Source organism: Patella vulgata, chromosome 8 (genome assembly GCF_932274485.2).
Source record: "Patella vulgata chromosome 8, xgPatVulg1.2, whole genome shotgun sequence".
NCBI lineage: Eukaryota > Metazoa > Mollusca > Gastropoda > Patellidae > Patella > Patella vulgata.
Genome location: NC_065886.2, coordinates 15,553,982 through 15,581,577, shown reverse-complemented (window position 1 = coordinate 15,581,577; position 27,596 = coordinate 15,553,982). Strand labels below are relative to the sequence as shown.

Below are 27,596 nucleotides of genomic sequence, written 5' to 3'. Positions count from 1 at the left end.
AATTTTATCAAAATCGATCAATTATGGTCATTTAAAGTTTACATCTGTTTCTAATGATTTTACATCACCATCTTTTTATCTCTTAGACAAATAAAGTAATAACAATTTTGCCATCTTTTTAGATATTTACATGCAAACTACTGGCTAGTTGTGCCATTAAAAAAAAATATGTTTTAACACAATTTTGAATGGTATTTTCAGATAAAATCTTGCATGCCATGACATTATCAAGTTTTGTTTATAAATTGAAAAAAAAAAAAAAAAAGAATATGCATATACATGATAACTATTATTTCAATGATTAATTATAACCAATTATCAAAGTTACAAACATCATAATCATATTAAAAATTTTATAATAAATTCTTAGATATAAATCTATAAAATATTGCATCATTAACAATAACAACCATCTATTCATAAATATAACTATATCACCAATACTGTATTATATTAAAGCAAGAAATTTGTGCTACATGAAGTGGCACAGGACATGAGTCAAGGCAAATATCCATCAGGGGTGACAACAACAAAAGCAACATCTCTTAATGTGATAGAAATAGAAACCATAATTTAATTATTAAAATAAATTGAGGCTGCATTGAGATTTAATTTATTTCCAGAGGGAGTAACAGTGGCTCAGTGAGTAAGACGTTGACTCGCTAACATGGATGTTCCTGCATTCATCAGGATCTTCTTGCATGGTTTCCCCTTGTCAGTGGTGCATGAAGAAGGCCCTGGCAAGGGGCAACATATAGTGTTGGATGGGATGAAAAACCGAGTTCCCATGTACTGCAGTACACCTTGGCGTGCACGTAAAATAACCCTTGACAGTTGGAATTCGATATAAGAGTAGGTCATTGCGCAGCTGTCTGGGCAAAATATCCCTCATAGAACACTGTATGGTGTATGCCTGCTTCATTAGCCCAGTCAGTGTAGAACAGTAGGACGTTAAACTCTATTTCATTTCTATTTCCAGCACTCTAGAATTCCCTTGCCCGCATCATGTTTTTAGCCATTCACTATAACCCATTATGGTTTGCTCTGATGAAGAATGTAAAAGGAAACATAATGAACGGATCATACCAGGGCTTTCTCGTCAAACCTTTGCCAGTCGGTCCATTTTTAAACAATATTGTTTACGTTGCAATAGAAAAATATTTTCCCCAAAGAATATAACAATTTTTAACAATATCCAAGTTGTTTTATATATATTTTGATAAGTGTTTTTTACACATAAAAACTAGATATTTAACTGTATTTACTGTGATTTAAGGTTAAATTCTTTGAAATTCAAATTGTGTGGCATGTAAATTGATTGAGAGGTCATTTTCACTGCCAGTCAGTTCAGATGAAAGAAGAGTGCTGGATCATGTTGTATTATAATTATGAAAAACAAGTTTAAATACTCAGATTTGCAATGAAAACTGACTCATGTATTGAAAACAGGAAAGACCTATACAGCTGCACTGAAAACATAAAGTCTTTTAAATATTTCCGAAAAAAATTTAAATGTGTATTATTCAAAATACTTTGTCTGGAGCAGAACAATGATCACATATTTTAATATTCTGCCATTAGCACTAGCAGTGGTCATTCACATTAATAGGCCCCCCATCTATTGCTGTTTACAATAACAAGAAATATTCCAAGCAGGTCTGGAAATAGCACCTGACATTTTCAACTTAGTGCCGGACATGTATTAATAATATCAATAAATAAAGACAAATCAGTGCCGGACAAAATGACAGGCACCAGAGGTTTTGTGTCTAACAAAGCCTGAATCTGTGCCTGACATTGTCTACAGGTGCCTTATTTCAAGGCTTGATTCCAAGGTAAAGAGCTTTCAACTTAGTGCCGGACATGTATTAATAATATCAATAAATAAAGACAAATCAGTGCCGGACAAAATGACAGGCACCAGAGGTTTTGTGTCTAACAAAGCCTGAATCTGTGCCTGACATTGTCTACAGGTGCCTTATTTCCAGGCTTGATTCCAAGGTAAAAAGCTTTCCATTAACTCATATTGGATTGTCTTTTATTGCACAGTTTTGCTGTAATGCACAGCTATGTCTATTATAAATGCATGCTCTATTATACTCTGCTGTTTCTGACATTAATTAGTTCCACATTGGAGACAAATTCAGATATTCTTTCAACCTATTTGGCAACGGCAACTGATTTATATAATTGTTACTTTTAAGGTTCTGTAATATCACGATACGACACTGACTCATAAGATTTAAATGGCGCGGAAGCTGATATATCTTTACGGTTATTCCACGATCACCATTCGCTGATTTATAGTCTAATATTCTCATATAGCTGCCACAGTTTGAGAACTTTGGTTCATAGTTTGTCATGCATATATGAAAAAGTCCAGGTAGTGACGCAGTTACATATTTGATCAACATTAATTGGTCAGAATTAAAGAGATATATATCAGAATAAGACGTCACACCAAATCTGTCCTCTGTTAACTTCTGTAAGATTAACAGAGCTCCGTCACTGCTGTACAGTAAGTGAAAACAACTTCCTCCAAATAATGATGGCAACGACAAGTTACTTCTCTTGTAAACTTCTCCACTGGATAATGAAAACAAAACTAATTCATGTTTGATGCCTTCTTTTCGGCATTCGTAATTAGCTATTGCTACTCGTGACCAACAGAAACGTGGATCGAAAGCCATGTAAGGCTGCACTTCATGATTTAAGGTATAATTTTCAACAACTTCCATGGTTTTGTTACAAAAAAGAAATAAATTGTAACAAAATGTCCGCTGACTCTCTGAATGGAAGTAAAACAAGATGGCTGTATGTGAGAGATCTGGAGTAATCTCGCAGTGAATAACTGTCATGTTTTTGTGTGGAGCCTCAATAATTCCCAACACACTTTGTTTATCTAAATCAACCAATGGGAATGTGACTTTACTCTGCATATTTTCCGTCCAGTTTAAAACAAGTAGAGTAAGTGAGGCTCGTTGAGCGGCTGCTACACTGCGTAATTTGTACTGATTTATTATGTAGTAGATTAAGTCTTCACCAAATGGTATACATAATGTCCTGTTCTTATATCTAAAAAAAAAAGAGAGCAAACATATCATTAAATTCAACATCAATGTTTCATCATACGGTAACAAAAGACATGGACCTACTATGGGTCGTGTGCATTATCCTTTCATTAGCTGGAAGTTGTACTAGTAATTTCAATTTTTTTCAATTGATTTTGAACGCTTCCTGAAGTCTTTAAGAAATAAAAGAAGGTTTTAGAATTGAAATATTTCACTGTCTATAATGTATTTCTCTGCAATCTTCTTCTAAACCAATTACATTACATTTTCGTTTTGTATTTCTGATTTTTACAGTACTGTCTAAGAATACTCTCTTAATATTGCCCCAAGAGCAAATGGATGACAATCCACAACTTGAGATGAGTAAAAAAAATAATAAATAACATAAAAGTAGTTAAAGGGAGGTCACTGTTGTTTGTTTGTCTATCTGTTCAGGGTTGGTGTATAAGTACAGGGGTAGCTTGGACTGGAGAGTAATATAGACCTGGTAGTGATGGAGTACCACTTCTGGTTTCTGAGGTATGCTACTTCCTTCCTATGGTTCAATTTTATATCAATAATTTGCTTGCACGCAGGGGGTCTTGAGCAGTGGGAAGAAACCGGGGGACCCTGGAGAAAACCATGGTTGGACAGGCGACCCTACCCCATGTCACGTACAAGCGAGGACTCAAAACCATGCCACAACAAGACTCAATGACAGACCTTATGATCCAAAGCGCACCCAGTAGTTCAGTAAGGCGCTCACTGAATAACCAGGATATCTGGGTTTGATCCCTGTTTTGGGCTGTCCTGACAAAATTTACTTCATACCACACTGTATGATGTATGCCTATCTTCATTAGCCCAGTCGGTGCAGAAAATTATGATATTAAACCCCATTTCATTTTATTTCAAACAATAATGCCTATCTCAAATGATCTTCAATATGATCATCCAGGGTGAGATAGGCATTCTAATATACGTATGTTTAGGTATATTAATGAATCCAGAATAGGATCTATTGAAACACCCTCGGCACCTGATGAATAAATGAAATAAAATGAAATGGGGTTTAACGTCCTACTGTTCTGCTCCGACTAGGCTAATGAAGACGGGCATATGCCATACATATGTGAGAAATTTTGCCCGGGCAGCAGCAGTATCGTCTACACTTATATCGAATTCCAACTGCCAAGGGATCTTTTACGTGCACGCCAATGTATACGCAGGACCTTGGTTTTTCGCACCATCCGAACGACTAGACAGCTGTCCTTGAGCGGCCCTCCTTCCTTTACCACTGACAAGAGAAACAACGTCGGAAAATCCTGATGAATTATCTCGGCCAATGCATGGATCGAACACGAGACCTCCGGGCTAGCGAGCCAGTGTCTTACCCGGCTCCCTAATGATCAAAGACCATGATAATAAAATATACATCCATGTTAACATTAGTATTAAAGTGTCTAGAAACATACCTCTGTATTTCTAGAAGTTTTTTGTATATTTTAACACTGACTCTAATATACTGTACACACAAACTTTCACGATCACATGACGAGTCATCACAATAATATGTATATTTATCCATCCCATAATTGCCTGGAAGAACAAAACTTATGACAATTATAAATGCACAATATTCAAGTATGTAACATCAAGACTATACATGTAGCATTTGCTATTATGTAACATTGAGGATATATACAGAGCATTTTCTGTGTTTCACTACGTAACATTGAGACTATACATGTAATGTTAGTTAACTGTAACTAAACTATGTAACCTGTACATGTAATGTTAGTTAAATGTCCCCATGTAACAGTATTTACTATGCAACACTGAGAGTGTACTTGTAGCATTAGCCATGTATGAGTATATAAGATTGACACTGTACACATAGCATTAGTTATGTGTAAATATGAAACATTGAGACTGTTCCTGTATCGATAGCAAAGGTGTCACTATATATCATCGAGACTGTTCCCGTAGCATTAGCTAGGTGTCACTATGTAACATTGAGATTGTTCCCCCGTATCATTAGCAAGGTGTCACTATGTATCATTGAGACTCTACTTGTAAGCATTAGCTAGGGCCTCCCTTGTTTGCATGACGAATGACAAGCGAATGACAAATGACAAGGAATATCTAAGCAATAACTGCTCCCTTTAGGCCAATATAATTCAACTACAGTATTGAGTTTAATAACTATCGACTAAATTGGTATTTTTTGGGGTTATTAATATTTTATTTCAATTGGATGAAACTGATCAGGGAACAGCCTGTATCACACTAGATAAGAAACCTCATCTCCCAACCTTCCGTCAGTATTTCTCAACGTTTTTACCTACGTTATCGTAGCTAGTATCAGACCTCTTCTCATACAAAAAATGAATCTGTCATTCGTCTGGTGACTTGTCATTCACTTTGTCATTCGTCCGGTAAATCTGTGCCATTCGCCTGGGGATTTGTCATTCACTTGTCCATTCGTCTGGTGAACATCTGTCATTCTCTAGATCTTTGTTACTCACTTTCTCATTCCTACAGTCGGTGGATTATGTCATTCAGTTTGTCATTCGTCCGGTGAATCTGTGTCATTCTCTGCCATTCGCCTGGTGATTTCTGTCATTCACTTTCCCATTCGTCTGGCGAAGTTCTGTCATCCACTTTGTCAGTCGTCTGGTGAACCTTCGTATGTCATTCACCTTGTCATTCGTGTGGTGAACCTGTGTCATTGAGTTCGTCATTCGTCTGGTGAACCTGTCATTCTGTTTGTCATTCGTGTGGTGAAACTCTGTCATTCGTCAGGTGTACCTCTGTCATTCGTCTGGTGAACCTGTCATTCTGGTTGTCATTCGTCTGCTGGACCTAGCTGTCATTTTGTTTGTCATTCGTGTGGTGAACCTATGGCATTCACTTTGTCATTCGTGTGGTATACCTATGTCATTCACTTTGTCATTCGGTAGTGAACCTCCGTCATTCTCTTTGACATTCATCTGGTGAATCTCTTTGATTTTGTTTCTCATTTGTGTGGTGAATCTATGTCATTCACTTTGTCATTCGTGTGGTGAACCTGTCATTCTGATTGTCATTCGTGTGGTGAACCTGTCATTCTGATTGTCATTCGTGTGGTGAACCTCTATCATTCTGTCTGTCATTCATATGGTGATCCTCTGTCATTATGTCTGTTATTCGTCTGGGGAACCTCTGTCATTATGTCTGTCATTCGTCTGGGGAACCTCTGTCATTCTCTTTTTCATTCGTGTGGTGAACCTCTGCCATTCTCTTTGTTATCCGTCTGGTGAACCTCTGTCATTTTATTTGTCATTCGTGTAGTGAATCTATGTCATTCACTTTGTCATTCGTGTGGTGAACCTGTCATTCTGATTGTCATTCGTGTGGTGAACCTCTAAAATTCTGTTTGTCATTCGTCTGGCGAGCCTCAGTCATTCGTGTGGTGAAACTCTACCATTCTTTGTCATTCGTCTGCTGTACTTCTGTCATTCGTGTGGTGAACCTGTGTCATTGAGTTCGTCATTCATCTGGTGAACCTGTCATTCTGTTTGTCATTTGTGTGGTGAAACTGTTATTCTTTGTCATTCGTCAGGTGTACCTCTGTCACCACACGAATGACAAAGTGAATGACAGGTTCACCACACAAATGACAAAGTGAATGACATAGGTTCACCACACGAATGACAAACAAAATGACAGAGGTCAAGCAGACGAATGACAACCAGAATGACAGATTCACCACACGAATGACAGAGGTACACCTGACGAATGACAAAGAATGACAGAGTTTCACCACACGAATGACAAACAGAATGACAGGTTCACCAGACGAATGACGAACTGAATGACACATGTTCACCACACGAATGACAAAGTGAATGACAGGTTCACCACACGAATGACAAAGTGAATGACATAGATTCACCACACGAATGACAAACAAAATGACAGAGGTCCAGCAGACGAATGACAAACAGAATGACAGATTCACAACACGAATAACAGAGGTACACCTGACGAATGACAAAGAATGACAGAGTTTCACCACACAAATGACAAACAGAATGACAGGTTCACCAGACGAATGACGAACTCAATGACACAGGTTCACCACACGAATGACAAAGTGAATGACATACGAAGGTTCACCAGACGACTGACAAAGTGGATGACAGAACTTCGCCAGGCGAATGACAAAGTGAATGACAGAAATCACCAGGCGAATGGCAGAGAATGACACATATTCACCGGAAGAATGACAAACTGAATGACATAATCCACCGACCGTAGGAATGAGAAAGTGAGTAACAAAGATCTAGAGAATGACAGATGTTCACCAGACGAATGGACAAGTGAATGAAAAATCCCCAGGCGAATGGCACAGATTTAACGGACGAATGACAAATTGAATGACAAGTCACCAGACGAATGACAGATTCATTTTGTGTATGAGAAGAGGTCTGATACCAGCTACGATAACGTAGTTAAAAACGTTGAGAAATACTGACGGAAGGTTGGGAGATGAGGTTTCTTATCTAGTGTGATACAGGCTGTTCCCTGATCAGTTTCATCCAACTGAAATAAAATATTAATTACCCCAAAAAATACCAATTAAGTCGATAGTTATTAAACTCAATACTGTAGTTGAATTATATTGGCCTAAAGGGAGCAGTTATTGCTTAGAAATTTCTTGTCATTCGTCATTCCCTTGTCATTCGTCATGCAAATTAGGGAGGCCCCATTAGCTAGGTGTCACTATGTAACATTGAGACTGTACATGTAGCATTAGCTATATGTGTGAGTAAGTAACATTGAGACTGTGTAATGATGTATCATTGAGGCTGTTCCCGTAGCATCAGCTAGGTGTCACTATGTAACATTGAGACTATTCCCTTAGCATTAGACATATCCTTTCAATATTTGTTGAACAAACCATTGCTGCATTAACTTTCGCAGAAGCAAATTCAGTATGTTAGGAATAATATTTATCTGCCAGTACGTCAACACTGACAAATATGACTGGAATAAAAGCCTAACGCTGATGCAATCTTACAAATTGTATACTAACCAGCAATTGGTTCCCATTCTTTGACATAACCTGAGAAGAGAACAATCCAAGCTCTTGTATATCTTGGCAGTTTAACCATTCTATATTGACCAGTTGGATTGCATGTTGTGCTTTCTTTAGGCATCTTGGATCTTTTACGATTTGTGTTCCCCATTATATTATCTCATCAGTTCACAATAAACTGAAAAGAAAACAACAAGAAGTTAATGAGCGCAAGAGATGGGAGGGTCCCTCTGAACCAAAATAAAACAAAAAAAAGAGATAAGTGCCTAATATGGATAATATATATCACTTCATTGAATCGATCAAATCAATATAACATCCTACTATATTCCGCACTAACAAAGGTTCATGAGGAGAGGCATATGCCTTGCAGAGTGCTATGGGGAAATTTTGGCCCTTACATCGGTTCTTCAGTCTTCTCTTATTTCGACTGAAAACACTTACATGATGCAGCTTAGGGACATGTGAAAGGGACTAATATATGGTGGACAAGGATGAAGGCGGCTGGGGAGTGGGGACCTAACATCAATTTATTACATGTATCTTGTTTTTGTTGTTTTATTCACTTTGTTTCGTTTCATTAACAGGTTCATTTCAATTCATTTTTTTTTCTTTGTACATTGTTTTTTACTTCATTTTAATGCATTAAATATGTCCTACTGCCAGTCATGTTAATGAAACATAATATCCAAATAACAAATTAAATAATCAACACTGACTGATTACATGGTAGGCTAATCAATGTTGTTGCTACAGTAAGGAGTAGGCCTATCACCAATATCATTAAACTTAACACGTCTGTAACTAAGTTATAATATAATCAACACTGATTAATCAAATGGCTGGATTTTAATTATTTTGCTAAAATAAAGTACATGAAGTGATCAATTAAAGCCTGTTTTCCACGTAAATGTTTTCACAGCATTTCCACACGTTTTCCAGCGAAAAGTTCAGCTTTATGTAGATGAAATGGGAACGTTTCCATGTATTCTGTGAAAATGTGTGCTGAAATGCTGTGAAAATGTGTAGGCTTCCCGGTATATGGAAAATAGACTTTATGTTCGGTCAGGCTAATCAATATTCCTGATAACTGATGATATCTTTGTCTTCTTTCAATTATTTGGGTCGTAGGGGTCTTTAGCAGATTGCCAGTATGTTGAAAACAGAAAACCCATAGGTGTAGGCCTACAATCCGATAGATAGGGGGCTGGGGGGTGAGCCAACACCTTTTCACGTACAGAATCTTGCAATTAAAAAAAAATGTGGTCTGCGCATGTTTGAGTCTCCTAATGGATGATCAGTTCAAACATATTTTGTGTATGATTCAAATCGCAAAATTGTACTGGAAAATAGTGTTGAATTACCGGTACCGTATTATAAAATTGTAGGCCTATCGGATGTTGCAAAAAATGATTCCTTTTGGCGAACAGTCAAAAATAGTCGGTAAGGATTCCAAAATAGGGGGGGGGGGGAAGGGGTATTTTCATATTGCAGTTATTGGGATGGAGGAACTGTCAGTGACAGGGTCAAATCAGGAATGTTCGGTGTTCCTAAAGCAAACTTTGCAAATAAATTTAGGAACACAGAATAGGCTTACATCTTCATGACATTAGACCCATCCGTTACCTAATCCAAATGACATGGTGTATACTTGATAGTCATAGTGACATAATGATAGTGATAGTGCTCTGTAATTAGTAGGAATATTTATAAAGTCGGGGACACAGTTTTCTATCTATTAAAAAACAAAATTTAGGCCTCGCCTAACTGCATATGTAGATAATCTGGTAAAGTTTTGAACAATAACAACTCATCATTGCGATTGATTTATGCATGACTTTCATGCCATTTCTCACAGCAGCCGACCGATTTACCTGGCTTTAACTATATTTCTGTGATGTCGTTAAAAACCCTCTTCCACAAACCTATAATATAATAATAATTCTTGTAAACAATATTTCGTCTCTCATTTTGCTCTTATAATTACCTCCCCTTCTGCCATTACCAATGTCAAGGTCGTTGAATTTTTAATTGGTAACATAATAATAATAATATAATAATAATAATATTAATAATAATAATAGCTTTATTTCCAATCAAGGGTCCACAGGGGACATGGTACAGAGCAAACAAAGAGAGAAAACCCAAATGACAGTCAAGTAATAAAATATAATAGTATACATAGCTCTCAACAGGGGAGATACACATATAAGTACCTTATGCACTAAGGCTTCATGCCGATAAAAAACGGCTCATGAGAACATTATTATTTATCATGAAAGGGAGATAAATTCACTTAGCTCTTATGTAAGCCTACACATTATTCCCTGTATGGTGCTTAACCAAGGTAGCCAAAATATTAAATAACCTTATGGCAAGTTCTTGTGCAAAAAGCGACCAAGTTCATTTAATATGTCTACATTTTCACAAGTTAGTAACCAAATATATTTGTTCAGACTACTCAAGTTGATAAAGTTAGTATTGGATTTTTCAATAACCTCAAATAAACATTTCCTGTCTGTTGATAGATGTGCACAATCAATTAAAAAATGCACTTCGTTTTCAACTTTCCCTGACAGGCATTTTTCTCAGAGGCGTGATTCACGATTTAAACCTATATACCTGCCCGTTTCTATTTTGAGCCTATGTGAGGATATTTTGAGCTTGGTGATATCCCTTCGGAATCCATATTTCCTCAAGGATAAGTAATTCTCATATCCAAAGTTAGTTGGACATATAAATCTAGTTTCCCAGTATGCAATGATTCCCTTTGCTTGAGCCAAGTTTCTTTATGACATTTGACCAGCAACTTTTTCAAATTGGTCTTAAATGTCGAAAATTTATAACATGAAGTGTTTATTAAGGGCACGTTCATGAGTTGACATAGTTCAGTGACAGTGCTGAACCGTGACTGTCCAACTTTGGAAAGTTCTTTGCTAGTTGCGAGAGCATGAGCTAATAATGAATCTGGAGACGGACCACTAACTTTGATGCCCATCCACTGATACAGATCAGTGTTCTTATCCCTTGCTGACCGCTTTCTACCACACATGTACGTGGTTACTTTAGTAACGGTAGACTACGGAAGACCATTAGAGTCAATCAAATGAAAAAAATTCTGATTATCATGTTATTGCAAGATAGCTTTCATGTTTACAACGTAAATTACAAGATAGCTACCACTCCAGAAGCCTGTGAGTAATTTATTTCAAGATCGCCATACACTGATTTATCGAAAGGCTAGGCCAATGTTACTTACAGAGTCGGCACTTATTCATGTCATGCTCCAATTATTATTAATATCGTTCGTTATTTTCATGCCTCCAAATTAGGCTCCAAATGAAATGGGGTTTAACGTCCTACTGACTAGGCTACTGTTCTGCTCCGACTGGGCCAATGAAGACGAGCATACGCCAAGCAGTGTGCTATGATTAGTATGATGAAGGAAGTTTTGCCCGGAGAGCGGCACTACCTCCTACTGATCTTATAACTTATATCGAATTCCAACTGCCAAACGATCTTTTACGTGTAGGGCCTACCTACGCCAATGTTTACACGGGACCTAGTTTTCTCCCATCCGAACGACTAGACAGCAACGCCGGATTAACCATGGTGGGGGCGCTTGGGCCTGGAACATGTGGGGACCCCTGATCACCGACCGCGAGCGCCGATGGCGCGAAGCCCCGAAATTTTCAGAAATTGGAGGCCGGAAACGTGATTTCCTGGCATTTCAGACACTTGTGTCGGAGCCATAATTAGAAGTACCTCCCCCAGAAAAAAATAAAATTCTGCCACAAAATTAGCGCATTCTGGCGTTATTTCAGTGGACCAATCCATGCGAGTGCTATGAAATGATGGCATTTCTAGAGGAGGGGGCTGGGGCCCATTGAGCCCGTTAAATCCGCCACTGTAAGTGAGCAGAGCTACATCAGACCTAATTTTGAAGTCGCTCAGTGATAAATAACGGGGTCACTTGATTCGGAATCGTATTATATCGCCCACGATGAATTGATGAATGGAGGCCGTAACGTTACGACCAAGCCGGACTCGAATTTTGACGAACGTCTAACACTGTAGTACCAAATGGTAATACGAGATTTAATCAAGAAATCTGAATATTTCGTGTGATCATGATGTGCATCTCATCAAATTCAGCTTATACCCACAACAAATATCAACAACAACAACAACAACTACAGCTTATATACAATCGTACGTCAATCGGAGGCAAAATTCGCGCTACTCGAAATGGGGGGCCCTCTAATGTGGCGAGCCCTGGGGCCTGGGCCCCATGGTGCCCCGTGGTTAATCCGGCGTTGCTAGACAGCTGTCTTTGTCAGGCCCTCCGTCTTGCACCACTGACAAGGAAAAACCACGCGGAAAATCCCGATGAACTAGCGAGCCAATGTCTTACTCACTTAGTCACCGTGGCTCCTTCGTGCCTCCATTAAAATCATAATGTTAATACTCTCATTAACTTCATACTACCACCGCGGCGACTTCATTCATACGCGCATTGATGTCACGATTCATCAATTTCATGCTCTCCTTAAAGCCACAGAACGCTATTTATATTTTTCGGAAAATTTCTTTAAATTTTGATTTTTGGCCGTTTTTGTTTTAGTTTGTGTTGACTCTACACAGTTTTTGTTGTCTACAGAAGTTGCCGAGATTAGCGATTTTTTTTTTCATTTCATCAGAAAGTTAAAAACTGTGCAAAGTCAAAACACACGAAAACAAAAAAGGCCGAATATCGTCACGTTTCTCGCGAACCGACAAATCTGAGTTTCCTAAATTTTTAGAATAAATTGCGTTGAAATTTGTGCTCTGTTCTTATTTCTGTGGGCATCAAATAAAACCATTTATTTGTGATTTAATATTGAATACAAATACATCAGGACACTAACTACCATAACCTAACCAGTTTATTTGTTACTTGTGATACCCTCACTTTTATAAAGGTCAAAGTCTCATTCGGTATTTCGTACGAAAAAAAATAAAATGGTACGGTTCACATTCGCCCCAATTCGCCACTTTGTAAGATCAAACAAGGGCTTTTTTTTTTCTTGGACAGTTTATGGCGTTCTAATCCTATTCGCCATAAGTTCGTCGATTTGGGAGAATATTTTATCCAAAGTTCCTCATTAGCCATGGTGTATAAAATCAAGCCCAGTATTAATTGTATATATAATCTCAAGGCATCACAATACAGTAAGATACATTCTGGGAGATTAGATAAAGAGCTGGCAGTTTTCACTATAATAGTTAAAAACTAAATAATGTAAAGGGAATTTGCTGAAAATTTCAGTCAAATTGATCCACTCTGAACCGGGAATTGAGCGATTGAATTTTCGGTCTAGCCTCGATCATCATTACTAAAGTCGGTACGAAAAAACCCCAACATAGTTTCGATTATCAATTTCTTGATTTAATCATGAATGAAAGTCGAGCAGCAAATCGGATCCTAATCCAATAAATTTCGCAGGCTAGCGATGACATCGAGAGTTGATTATGGTCTGGATAAGTAAATTAATGTCTAATTAATGCTGTCATTACACAATGGGTTCTTTTTGTTGTATTCCTGATTGTTTTCAAATTTGACTGTACAGCGCAGTGGACGCTTACGGCTAGCCTCCGGATCCATTCACTTTTTTGAATTGTCTGTATGTTTGTGTTTTCCTGAGTATGATATCCTGTCCGTGTATTTGTTTTTATGTAAAATTTTGTGTGGTGCAGCCCCCCTGCACTTACTATATAGACAACATTTCAGGACCAAAAAAAGACCTGCAATAGGCAGATTTAGCTCTTGCATAATGTATGTTTAAAAGTAAATCACAACATTTAGTCAAAACGATCGCTTGAGCCAAGTTTCTTTATGACATTTGACCAGCAACTTTTTCAAATTGGTCTTAAATGTCGAAAATTTATAACATGAAGTGTTTATTAAGGGCACGTTCATGAGTTGACATAGTTCAGTGACAGTGCTAAACCGTGACTGTCCAACTTTGGAAAGTTCTTTGCTAGTTGCGAGAGCATGAGCTAATAATGAATCTGGAGACGGACCACTAACTTTGATGCCCATCCACTGATACAGATCAGTGTTCTCATCCCTTGCTGACCGCTTTCTACCACACATGTACGTGGTTACTTTAGTAACGGTAGACTACTGAAGACCATTAGAAATGAAATGAAAAAAATTCTGATTATCATGTTATTGCAAGATAGCTTTCATGTTTACAACGTATTAAATTACAAGATAGCAACCACTCCAGAAGCCTGTGAGTAATTTATTTCAAGATCGCCATACACTGATTTATCGAAAGGCTAGGCCAATGTTACTTACAGAGTCGGCACGTATTCATGTCATGCTCCAATTATTATTAATATCGTTCGTTATTTTCATGCCTCCAAATTAGGCTCCAAATGAAATGGGGTTTAACGTCCTACTGACTAGGCTACTGTTCTGCTCCGACTGGGCCAATGAAGACGAGCATACGCCATGCAGTGTGCTATGATTAGTATGATGAAGGAAGTTTTGCCCGGAGAGCGGCACTACCTCCTACTGATCTTATAACTTATATCGAATTCCAACTGCCAAGCGATCTTTTACGTGTAGGGCCTACCTACGCCAATGTTTACACGGGACCTAGTTTTCTCCCATCCGAACGACTAGACAGCAACGCCGGATTAACCATGGTGGGGGCGCTTGGGCCTGGAACATGTGGGGACCCCCGATCACCGACCGCGAGCGCCGATGGCGCGTAGACCCGAAATTTTCAGAAATTGGAGGCCGGATGATTTCCTGGCATTTCAGACACTTGTGTCGGAGCCATAATTAGAAGTACCTCCCCCAGAAAAAAATAAAATTCTGCCACAAAATTAGCGCATTCTGGCGTTATTTCAGTGGACCAATCCATGCGAGTGCTATGAAATGATGGCATTTCTAGAGGAGGGGGCTGGGGCCCATTGAGCCCGTTAAATCCGCCACTATAAGTGAGCAGAGCTACATCAGACCTAATTTTGAAGTCGCTCAGTGATAAATAACGGGGTCACTTGATTCGGAATCGTATTATATCGCCCACGATGAATTGATGAATGGAGGCCGTAACGTTACGACCAAGCCGGACTCGATTTTTGACGAATGTCTAACACTGTAGTACCAAATGGTAATACGAGATTTAATCAAGAAATCTGAATATTTCGTGTGATCATGATGTGCATCTCATCAAATTCAGCTTATACCCACAACAAATATCAACAACAACAACAACAACTACAGCTTATATACAATCGTACGTCAATCGGAGGCAAAATTCGCGCTACTCGAAATGATGGGGACGGGTAATTTGTTTGAGTTATACGATAATTCGAGTTAGACGATGTTCGGTCCGAAAGAAGATCTCACGACAATAAAAGACCATGTGTCACACCAGATAAAGCCACAAAAAGCGTTTATTTTTCAAATCTTCAAGTTTCCGGGAAATTTGCCAAGGCACACTCGCCTGCAAGATCCAACCACGTACAAGGCAGTACTCTCATTAGAATTTGACAATTCGCCTGTAAATAGCGTTGAATTCCGGCGATCCACTCAGAAAACATCTCGGAGCATCGGAGGGGCCCCGTCACTAGGTCACCGGCCGTTGGAGTCCTCGGTCCGACCATGCTCTAGGGGCGCAATTGAGATTTTTGTGGAGGGGCCCTCTAATGTGGCGAGCCCTGGGGCCTGGGCCCCATGGTGCCCCATGGTTAATCCGGCGTTGCTAGACAGCTGTCTTTGTCAGGCCCTCCGTCTTGCACCACTGACAAGGGAAAACCACGCGGAAAATCCCGATGAACTAGCGAGCCAATGTCTTACTCACTTAGTCACCGTGGCTCCTTCATGCCTCCATTAAAATCATAATGTTAATACTCTCATTAACTTCATACTACCACCGCGGCGAGTTCATTCATACGCGCATTGATGTCACGATTCACTATAATAGTTAAAAACTAAATAATGTAAAGGGAATTTGCTGAAAATTTCAGTCAAATTGATCCACTCTGAACCGGGAATTGAGCGATTGAATTTTCGGTCTAGCCTCGATCATCATTACTAAAGTCGGTACGAAAAAACCCCAACATAGTTTCGATTATCAATTTCTTGATTTAATCATGAATGAAAGTCGAGCAGCAAATCGGATCCTAATCCAATAAATTTCGCAGGCTAGCGATGACATCGAGAGTTGATTATGGTCTGGATAAGTTAATTAATGTCTAATTAATGCTGTCATTACACAATGGGTTCTTTTTGTTGTATTCCTGATTGTTTTCAAATTTGACTGTACAGCGCAGTGGACGCTTACGGCTAGCCCCCGGATCCATTCACTTTTTTGAATTGTCTGTATGTTTGTGTTTTCCTGAGTATGATATCCTGTCCGTGTATTTGTTTTTAATTAAAATTTTGTGTGGTGCAGCCCCCCTGCACTTACTATATAGACAACATTTCAGGACCAAAGAAAGACCTGCAATAGGCAGATTTAGCTCTTGCATAATGTATGTTTAAAAGTAAATCACAACATTTAGTCAAAACGATCGGTTAATATTTATTATTTAAAGTGGTATTATGGAAGATTGGATAAAGATCTGTCAGTTCTCGCTATAATAGTTAAAAAGTTGATATTGTAAAGGGAATATGCTGAAAATATCAGTTAAATTACTTCACTTTGAGCCAAGAAAACAGCATTTTAATAACATTGTAGCCTCGATTGTCATTATTACCGTTGTTACGATAATAAACAATCCATTTTACGGTTAATCATCAACAACCGTTGAACAGCAGATAATTATGATTCAAATCTGTTAAAGTTTTAATAAATGTCAAATTTCAAAGAAGTTTAATTTTGCTTTTTTTTTTGCTCGGCCTGTTGGGATACAAGAAATATGCAATTAACTTATACTGCTGCTTTGCTAATATATATTATATATTTTTTTCTTATCAAACTTAGAAGGTTAAATCAACATGTCCTTTATTATATAAAAACGTAAAACGTTTGATTTTTTATATCAAGCTTCAAAGAGCTAGAATAAATTTAGTTGGTTAGGTTCGGTCGACGGTCTTTTTTTTTCTTATACATGTATGTCTGTTTCTGTGTAAAACCGCAAGAAAAAGTCCCAGGGTTTGGTTTACCCACTCTATTTCGAAAATCCTGATATGCTTTGTACGAAATGTAATAATTGATGCTTTGTCTATTAGCCAAGTCATCATTTTAATTCAACTGTGGTGCGAATTTCAATCTGAGACGGAATGAAATAAGGTTTAACGGGGTTGGATGGCTGAATGGTTAGCGTGCGCGCGCTGTATCATAAAGTCTGTCATTGAGTCGACTGGCGTGGTTTCGAATCCCCGGTGGTACGTGACAAGGAGTAGGGTCGCCTGTCCAACCTCGTTGGGTTTTCTCCGGGTCCTCCGGTTTCCTCCAACTGCTAAAGACCCCTACACGCAAGCGAATTATGTAAATAAAATTAAACCATATGTTAGTCCCGAAATGACCTAGTTTGTGTCGATTGGACGTTAAACCCCATCTCTCTCTCTCTCTCTCTCTCCCTGCCGTTCTACACGCACCAAGCGATAATTGGGCTCAGAGTGAAGTAATTTGACTGAAATTTTAAGATATTCCCTTTTCATTATCTATTTTGTAACTATTATAGCGAGAACTGTCAGCTCTTATCTAATCTTACATAATGCCCCTTTAACCGAACCGTGCTATCAATAAACATGGATCGGCTGGCCATGTGCAAGAATGTAGCCTATATACATGTATTCACAAATCGCCATGTGTAGTTGTCATGGGTCACACTCACCCCGATTATGGCTGTAATCGAAAAACAAACAACAGCGGCTGCCAGACAGGATACGCCCACATTTTACAAGAGGTGTATAGAGAACATCTACAGGAACCACGATCTTTGGGATATAAAGATATATTTCAAGTTTCATCAAAATTGGATCAAAATTATGACTTTGATATACCATATATTTTTTTTACATTATTTGCGTACGAGGGGCGGCCATTTTGTCTGGCAATTTTGGTCCGATTTTCACGAAATTCGTGAAATGGGGTTTAACGTCCTACTGTTTTTGCTAATGAAGACGGGCATACGCCATAGAGTGTGCTATGAGGGAAATTTTGCCCGGCCAGCGGCGCTACGGCCTTCTCTTATATCGATTCCAACTGCCAAGGGATCTTTTACGTGCACGCCAATGTATACACGGGACCTCGGCTTTTCGTCCCATCCGAACGACTAGACAGCTGTCCTTGTGGTAACCAGGGCACTGGTATATTCGAGATTTAGCCTCGCTTTCCCATTTTTAAATGGCGAACCGTGTTAATCCAGTTAAAATCTCGAATATTCGATGCCATCGAGAGTTGATTATGGTCTTGTTTTGTTAATTAATGTCTAATTAATAATTTAGATAACATGTCAGGCCCAAAGAAAGGCCTGCAATAGGCAAATTTAGCTCTTGCATAATGGATGTTTAATTCAAAATGTCTATATAGTCCCTGGTAACTTTTGATGTTAGAAATGATCAGACAAGAGATTTGACATTTCTATTTGTTAGATCAGAATCAATATATTTATTTATTATAATCTAAAAATACATAGGCCTCTTTATCAGTAAGCACACTATCTCCAGTATCTATGAGGTCATCATGCATATTAATAGGAAAAGTCGTCGAGTTGATTTGTACAAAAATAAAAGTTCTATTAAAGGTTCATTTATGTAAAATTTAGATAAAGGTTCATTATGTAACATTTAGATAAAAGAGATGACCGTTCTTGCTATATTAGTTATCACTGTTTGAAGTTTTGGCAAGATCTAGCATAGATTGTTTATTATCGTAACAACGGTACTTGTTATTTCCGATTTAGCCTCGATTCAAACATTAAATGGCGATTGTATTTCAATCCATTTTGGCATTTAAATTTTCGCCATCAGAGGGCCAAGGCTTGCCCTGTAAATGATGTCTAAATAATAGTTTATATTATTTAGACATTTAATGTTTTAATCTAAAATGGCGAATCGATGCTATGCCGGTAATAACAAGTACCGCTGTTACGATAACAAACTTTATATAACATTCGAGGCCAAAATAAAGACCTGCAAGAGGCATATTTACCTCTTATAGTAAGGCATCTTTAATTTGTTTAGCCAATGGGACCCATGGCCCAAAACTTGTCAAAAGGAAATTTGAGCAGAGGGGGATCCGGGGTGGAGACAACATCATGTTTGACGCGAGCGCAAGCGGATTACCCACGAATCAGATGATCTGAAGCAATATTTCTGCACATTAAGGTGCATACATGTATAGGATTAGAGTGGAGTGTGGCCAATACCGCGACTGCATGCTTCGCCCACATTTTCGAGAGATGGATAGAAAACAAGCTAAACGAAAGTGATTTTTCCTACAATCAAGGGCCATAATTCAGGAAATTACAATTCGATATGCGCAAATATCGACAGGAACCAAGATCTGTGAGTTATAAACTTACATTTCAAGTTTCAACAAAATCGGATAAAAATTGTGACCTCTATAGGGTCCACAACCTTGATATACCATATTTTTACGCTATTAGAGAACGAGGGGCGGCCATTTTGTCTGTAGGTTTTGGGCCAATTTTCACGAAATTCGAACTCAGTCGTCCTTAGGGTGTAACGGTGATATAATAATACGTTTTTTTTTTAAATCGGATAAAAATTATGACCTCTATAGGCTCCACAAGCTAAAAACGTGATTTTTCGTACAATCAGGGGCTATAATTCAGGAAGTTACGGTCCGATATGCGCGAATATCGACAGGAACCAAGATCTTTGGGTTATAAACTTACATTTCAAGTTTCAACAAAATCGGATAAAAATTGTGACCTCTATAGGGTCAACAACCTTGATATACCATATTTTTACGCTATTTGAGAACGAACGGCGGCCATTTTGTCTGTCAGTTTTGGGCCGATTTTCACGAAATTCGAACTCGACCATCCGTAGGGTTTAACGGTGATATAGTAATACGGTTTTTTTAAATCGGATAAAAATTATGACCTCTATAGGGTCCACAAGCCAAAAAACGCGTTTTTACGTACAATCAGGGGCCATAATTCAGGAAGTTACGGTCCGATATGCGCGAATATCGTAAGGAACCGCGATCTTTGGGTTATAAACTTACATTTCAAGTTTCAACAAAATCGGATAAAAATTGTGACCTCTACAGTGTTCACAAGCCAAAAACGTGATTTTTCGTGCAATCAGGGGCCATAATACATGAAGTTACGGTCCGATAGATGCCAATATCGACAGGAACCGAGATCTTAGGGTGATAAACCTATATTTCAAGTTTCATTGAAATCGGATAAAAATTGTGACCTGTAGACTGTTCACAAACAATTGTGGGCGGAGTGACGGACGGACGGACAGGGGCGACGACCATATTCGTCCACATGAAAATGTGGGCGTATAAAAATATGACCCGAGTTATCCCCCTCTGGAGCTAATTGTAGAAAGCTGGACACGCGCCTTACACCTCTCTTTGCAGTCTGTCATCCGTCGTTTGTTACTTAAATTTTTAACGTCTTCTTCTGAATCCGTGTATACATAGGGGTGCACGTAAAAGATCCCTTGGCAGTTAGAATTCGATATAAGAGTAGGCTTTAGTGCCCCTGTCCGGGCAAAATGTACGTCATATCACATTCATATCCGTCTTCATTAGCCCAATCGAAGCGGAACAATAGGACGTTAAATCCCATTTCATTTCATTTGACTTCGAATTCCAACTGTCAAGGGTTGTTTAATATATTCCAACGTGGACACATACCTGGAATTTTCCCCATCTTTATTAGACCAGTCCTAGAAGAAAAGTAGGACTTAAAACACCATTTTACAGGGGCGGATCTAGGAATTTTGAAAAGGGGGGGGGCGCTGCAAAATGAAGGCATTGACCGCGAAGACGGGGCACGCCGCTGTGTGGGGGGGGGGGGGGGTCCCCAAGAAAATTATCCGTCATTTCCTTGTATCTGTAGCCATTCCAAGAGCTATTTCCCAGACGGGTGTGTTTGAGTCGATGGTTTGAGTCATTTGGGATCCCTACAACGGGTTGGGAACGGACATATTTGAGTCTGAGAAAAGGCACTTTCCATCCAAACGACTAGACATTGTTACTTGCACATGTGCCAAATGTCCCTTTATTTATTTTATCGCGGATGTCCTGATAATGTTTTAGCTAGACCTTCGCCCATTACAGATAAAATAACTTCCTAGTAAATTAGTTATGTAACGAGTGGGTGATTAGAAGACTGATTACACATAGTTACTGCCAGGCGCATTTTCTGGGATATTATTCACTGAAATATTTTTATGACCGAGAAGTGAATTCACTTTAATCGACAGTGACGTCTTAAGTAAATAACTGATTGAGACATATGCCTTCACGTGAGTTATTTCGTACCAATTGCTAGATAAAGGCTTCGAAATGTAGGTAGTGCGCAATTTAATCTTTCAAGTTATGTTGGTGATATTTCAAAATAAGATACCTTTAAGATCAATGGGAGTTTATTTCATTTAAAATGTTCGTACACAAAGGATCTATGGGACTATACTTCGTAAACAAGGGAATCCATTTTTATATTAAACGTATTGCGTAATTCGTGACAAATTTGGAAGCGGCTAGCATTAACACGAAGGACGTCCATTCGTATATATCGGATACTATATTGTAGGTGTTAAACGTGTTTATATTACTAATGAATTGTTCCAATAAACCATGACACAAGCTATATAAAAATTTTGATTTTAATGTGTGAATTCAATGAGTGGATCAACAATTGAAGGTATCGGTAAAGTATATTTAAACGTGTTGAATTATTCCGTACGTTGATGGACCATTATCTCTGAAGTTTCATAGAGGTAAACTTATTTCTGTAATTATGACGTACTCGTATATGTCCGTGTCTTTGTTGCTGGTAGGCCTATGCATTTGTTTTATAAATGGTGATTCGTCGTCTTCAACGCAGACAACGCCGATAACTACGAACAATTCAACAAACACGAATACAGTGTCAAACAGCAAATCTTCCATAAATTCGACAACTTCTACACCGAATTATTCTACATCTCCAGATACAGTGTCAAACAGCAAACCTTCCATAAATTCGACAACTTCTACACCGAATTATTCTACATCTCCAGATACGGACAACTCAACAAATACGACTACACTGTCAACTTATTCAACGAATAATCCAACATCTTCAGGAATTCCTTCAGTAATTCCCAGCACAGGAACAGAAAGACATAAAGAAGGTTTAAGTGAAGAGGGACAACTGTCTATTATAGTAGTCTGTGTAATAGTTGGAGCAAGTGTAATAATTGTTGGGGTAGCGTATTTAAGTTGTTATTTTAACAAACAAAAAACATTGACGTATGAACAAAGAAATACAGTGTCCCATATGAACGGAACTGTCCCTAAACGTAGTTCTATAGAAAACGGTGATATCGAAATGAAACATCTTCCAGGCGAAGATGTCCTATCAGTGTCTAATAACCCTAGTCCGCACCCATCTTTATAGACTCGATCATCCAGTCCAACATACCAAATCAAATTTCCTATCTTGGGTTTTTTTTATGAAAAATTCTTAAATACATCAGTGTTTCTTGTAGGGTTGGTGGGGGTAATATTTAGACCTGCGATAGTAGTTGGTAACCGGACGATTTTTGTTAATAATTATTCCTAAATCAAAACGGAACCACAATCTGACATTTTGAACTTTGTGGTGACATGTTTTAATAAAATCGATAAAACACTGATAAATAACAAATCTGTCACAAAATGACAGGCACTAGAGGGATCGTGTCGGACAAAGCTTGAAAACGTAAGTGACATTGTCTGTGACAGGTGCCTTATTTCTAGGCTTGGTATAGGCTGGGCTATTTCAGCTGAGGGGCACGCCTTGAACCATCGTTTGTAACACGGAAAGTCTCTTTCAGTCAATAAAGGTAGCCACAAGATTAACCCAATATATATATACAACTGGCGGTAGTTTTTTCTTTGATGTCCATATGACGTCATCTCAGGTCGATATATTCGGCTCATATCAACCGCTGATGACATAGATGATCGAAATAAAACAAAGAACACAGAATTAAATTTTTATTCTTTTGACAATTAAAAATTGTTATGGTACAGTTTGTAACATCCCGGGCCGAAATAGACGGCGTACTTATCGATATACATGTATTTAGATCGGTTATCCATGTCTAAGACATGTCAGAATTTTCTTTTCGTCCACATTGCGATTATTTCTCCACACACTACAAGACTTGAAAGTATTTATCGCCCAAGAGTTCCTTTGTAAAGTATTTTTGGGTACAGTCCACTTAAAACAGTCGGTCAAATCCTTCTCTGAACATACCGAAAACCTTCAATCATGGTTTACTGTCAGAATTCTTGGAAAAGAATGCCTTTTGGTCCAAATTTTCTGCAGGCTTTGGATAGATCCTCGTCGATATTTGCATTCAAATCTATTCCATCGTCAATATGTTGGCTAAAAAGGATTGATTATTCGTCTGACTTCGTATTACTATCCATTTTGTTTTTGCTTTCAATTCAATAGTCCAAAATGGCGATGTATAAACAAAAACATGCACGTAATTACACGTGATTACTTCGGTAATTTTCACTATTTGGCGGAAACTATCGAGCAATTATCCAATCATTGTTGCCTTTTAATGGAAGAGCCCATTAAATTTAAGGGTGAAATAGCGTTGTACTTTGCTCATTCTGTAGGATCAACATACTTTCTCACAAGAATATGATGTGGTGATGAAATAATTCCATAAATTGTGCCCACGCCCCCGCCCCTCCCTACTAAATAACATAATTACAAATTCACTTATTATGTTTCTGTGGAACGTTTAAATTCACTTATTATGTTTCTGTGAAACGTTTACATTTGAGATTTTTGTTGGTAGCTGATGAAATTGAATGTTATATTCGGGTCTAGATTACGCGAAGTAAATCACCACTGACACCCAAATATTTCGAAATATTCTAGGAGGTGGACCACACGAGACCCCCCCCCCCCCCTCAAGAGCCCATCCGCGCTAATTTTATAAAATGCCACAACGAATAACCGAAATATGATTTGCCGATAGCGTTTGGCGCTAATATTTTAAAATACCATCCCGATTAACCGGAATGTGATTGTGATTTGTCGATAGCGTTTGAATGAGGTAATATTTTAAAGTAAGATTTACAGGATAAGGAGATATACTTACTGTTATTATAGTCTGGCATCAAGAGTAACACATATCATGGCCAAAATATTCTGCTGGTCGCTATTCAGATGCCTCAATGGCTCGTATAATCCCAGTTATTATTATACTCGTTATGATTTGTTATCTAATCTCAGTTGACGCTAGTGGTTACCATGGTGACGATTCTTTATTCACATGACAAATCTATAATCAACAATCTAGACCCTCGAATAGCGGAGATTTAAATAGATTAAAATACGATCGCTATTTAATGATTTATTTTAAAAATGGCGAATCAAGTCTAAGTCTAAGTACCATTTTGTTACGATAATATTACAGTCCATGACACATCTTGTCAAAACTTCAAACAGTGATAACTTTGCTCAGAATACGATAATTATTTTTCAATAAAGTTTATTTAGCATTACATGCATCTATTTTTAAACTATTATAGCAAGAATGGTCACCTCTTGGTCTAAATCTTACATAATGCATCTGTAATTTGAATAATACGTTTTGCACAACCTCTGCACGTCACTGACCTCATCCCTTGCACCGTCCAATTGCTCAAAGTATACCAATATAATATTGTAGAACTAGATCACTATCTATCATTTTTACATGAAAGTAAACATTAATTTATGCTATATATTTGATGTAATTTCATCTATATTTTCTTTTTGTAGTTTAAAAAAAAAATCCCACTAATTTATCACTTTTGTAAACATTAATTTATGCTGTACATTTGATGTAATTTCATCTATATTTTCTTTTTGTAGTTTGAAAACCCCCCACTATTTATCACTTTTATATGAAAGTAAACATTAATTTATGCTGTGTATTTGTTGTAATTTCATCTATATTTTCTTTTTGTAGTTTGATAAAGACTATCATTTTTATATGAAAGTAAACATTAATTTATGCCGTATATTTGATGTAATTTCATCTATATTTTCTTTAGTTTGTAGTTTGAAAAAAATATTTATCACTTTTATATGAAAGTACGTGTAAACACTAATTTATGCTACTGTATATTTGATGTAAATTCAGCTATAATTTCTTTTTGTAGTTCGAAAAAAATATTCATCACTTTTATTTGAAAGTAAACAATAATTATTTATGCTGTATATTTGATGTTATTTCATGTATATATTCTTTTTGTAGTTTGAAAAAACTATTATCACTAATTTATGCTGTATATTTGATGTAATTTCAGCTATACAGTGTAATTTCTTTTTGTGTGTGAGAGAGAGAAATGGGGTTTAACGTTCACTCGACACAAACTAGGTCATTTAGGGACTAACATATAATGGTTCAATTTTTTTTCCATAATTCGCTTGCGCGTAGGGCTCTTTGGCAGTGGCAGGAAACCGGAGGACCCAGAGAAAACCCACGAGGTTGGACAGGCGACCCTACTCCTTGTCACGTACAACCGGGGAATCGAAAATACGCCAGTTGACTCAATGACAGACTTTATGATATACGTACTAACCATTCAACACTAATTTATGCTGTATATTTGATGTAATTTCATGCATATTTTCTTTTTGTAGTTTGAAAAAAAATATGTTGAATACAAAGAGGACCATGTACTTTGTTATGACATTATATTATGAAGTTATGATTTTATCTTAAAATTGATTTACCTAATGCTTATCTTAAATCATCTGAATGAATAAAGCACAATTTAATATGTCGGACCTTTTCTCTGGCAGTTTTTTCGGGAGCATGCCAATAGTCAACAGCCAAAACCCAAGGTCCAAAAAGGAAAGGACTATACTATTTTAAAATATTTCAAATATATCTGGTATGATGGTTGGTGTAAAAGAAATCAGGCCGTCGATATGGCTAGATTCGAAATAAAAATATAGGGTTTTGCTGGCAAAATATTTTGTTTTTTTACCTTTCTTCTGACCCTGTTGAAGTTTAAGGGACAATAACACTCTTGCTGTATTGACAGCCCCAGAAAATAAAAAATAGCCTTATTCTAAGTACTAGATGTGTTAGTGTCCTACCTGTTGTGTAAATTTTATTTCCATAATTCGCTTGCGCGTAGGGGTCTTTGGCAGTGGCAGGAAAGCGGAGGACCCGGAGAAAACCCACGAGGTTGGACAGGCGACCCTACTCCTTGTCACGTACAACCGGGGAATCGAAAATACGCCAGTTGACTCAATGACAGACTTTATGATATACGTACTAACCATTCAACACTAATTTATGCTGTATATTTGATGTAATTTCATGCATATTTTCTTTTTGTAGTTTGAAAAAAAATATGTTGAATACAAAGAGGACCATGTATTTTGTTATGATATTATATTATGAAGTTATGATTTTATCTTAAAATTGATTTACCTAATGCTTATCTTAAATCATCTGAATGAATAAAGCACAATTTAATATGTCGGACCTTTTCTCTGGCAGTTTTTTCGGGAGCATGCCTTAAGTCAACAGCCAAAACCCAAGGTCCAAAAAGGAAAGGACTATACTATTTTAAATTATTTCAAATATATCTGGTATGATGGTTGGTGTAAAAGAAATCAGGCCGTCGATATGGCTAGATTCGAAATAAAAATATAGTGTTGCCGGGCAAAATATTTTGTTTTTTTACCTTTCTTCTGACCCTGTTGAAGTTTAAAGGGACAATAACACTCTTGCTGTATTGACAGCCCCAGAAAATAAAAAAATAGCCTTATTCTAAGTACTAGATGTGTTAGTGTCCTACCTGTTGTGTAAATTATCCATTCAATCCTATTTTACTTGTCCAGGGGGTTCAAAATTATTTTTAAATCGAAGTTTCATTTGAAAAGGTTTACGTTAGACGTTTCAAACCATTATGTTGAATTTTTCAAAATTTTTAAATAAGGTGTGTCAAGATGAAATTTGTATCATCAATTAATTGAAATATTCTAAAAGAGTACAATTTGTTGACCAGAATAAAGATTGGGACATATTATTCAGTTACAACAAGAGTGGTATTGAGCCTTTAAATACGGCCTTGACCCTGGGCCTTAAATAACAAACAATGACCAAGATGAATATTATTGTAACTTACATCTACTTGACACGAATTTCCACATACACTGTAAAAAAGCTTTGCGCCTGTACCAACAAATGTCTGTCGCATTAGTAGTGTCAGGCCAATTAAGTAAGATCCCCAGAATGTCCTTCCAAACAC

General features: G+C 37.6%; 1 protein-coding gene across 1 annotated transcript; it reads right to left on the bottom strand.

Annotated features, from left to right (window-relative positions):
- On the bottom strand, nt 1-27,592 carry LOC126830065 (uncharacterized). The gene is made up of 5 exons (XM_050560280.2): nt 27,474-27,592; nt 10,008-10,058; nt 8,131-8,311; nt 4,526-4,649; nt 1-3,075 (listed from the first exon to the last, which is right to left on the bottom strand). Exons 3-5 carry the CDS (start codon nt 8,282-8,284, stop codon nt 2,121-2,123), a joined length of 1,233 nt encoding a protein of 410 aa, XP_050416237.1. The 5' UTR covers nt 8,285-8,311; nt 10,008-10,058; nt 27,474-27,592; the 3' UTR covers nt 1-2,120.
- Between the last annotated feature and the right edge of the window lie 4 nt (nt 27,593-27,596).

What these genes read in the sequence shown, in the direction of transcription:
- LOC126830065 (XM_050560280.2), bottom strand. Translation starts at nt 8,284, where the DNA reads ATGGGGAACACAAATCGTAAAAGATCCAAGATGCCTAAAGAAAGCACA. An exon ending in AGAATGGGAACCAATTGCTG is followed by an intron (nt 4,650 to 8,130) that starts GTTAGTATACAA and finishes TTGTTCTTCCAG; the next exon opens with GCAATTATGGGATGGATAAA. An exon ending in AAACTTCTAGAAATACAGAG is followed by an intron (nt 3,076 to 4,525) that starts GTATGTTTCTAG and finishes TTTTTTTTTTAG; the next exon opens with ATATAAGAACAGGACATTAT.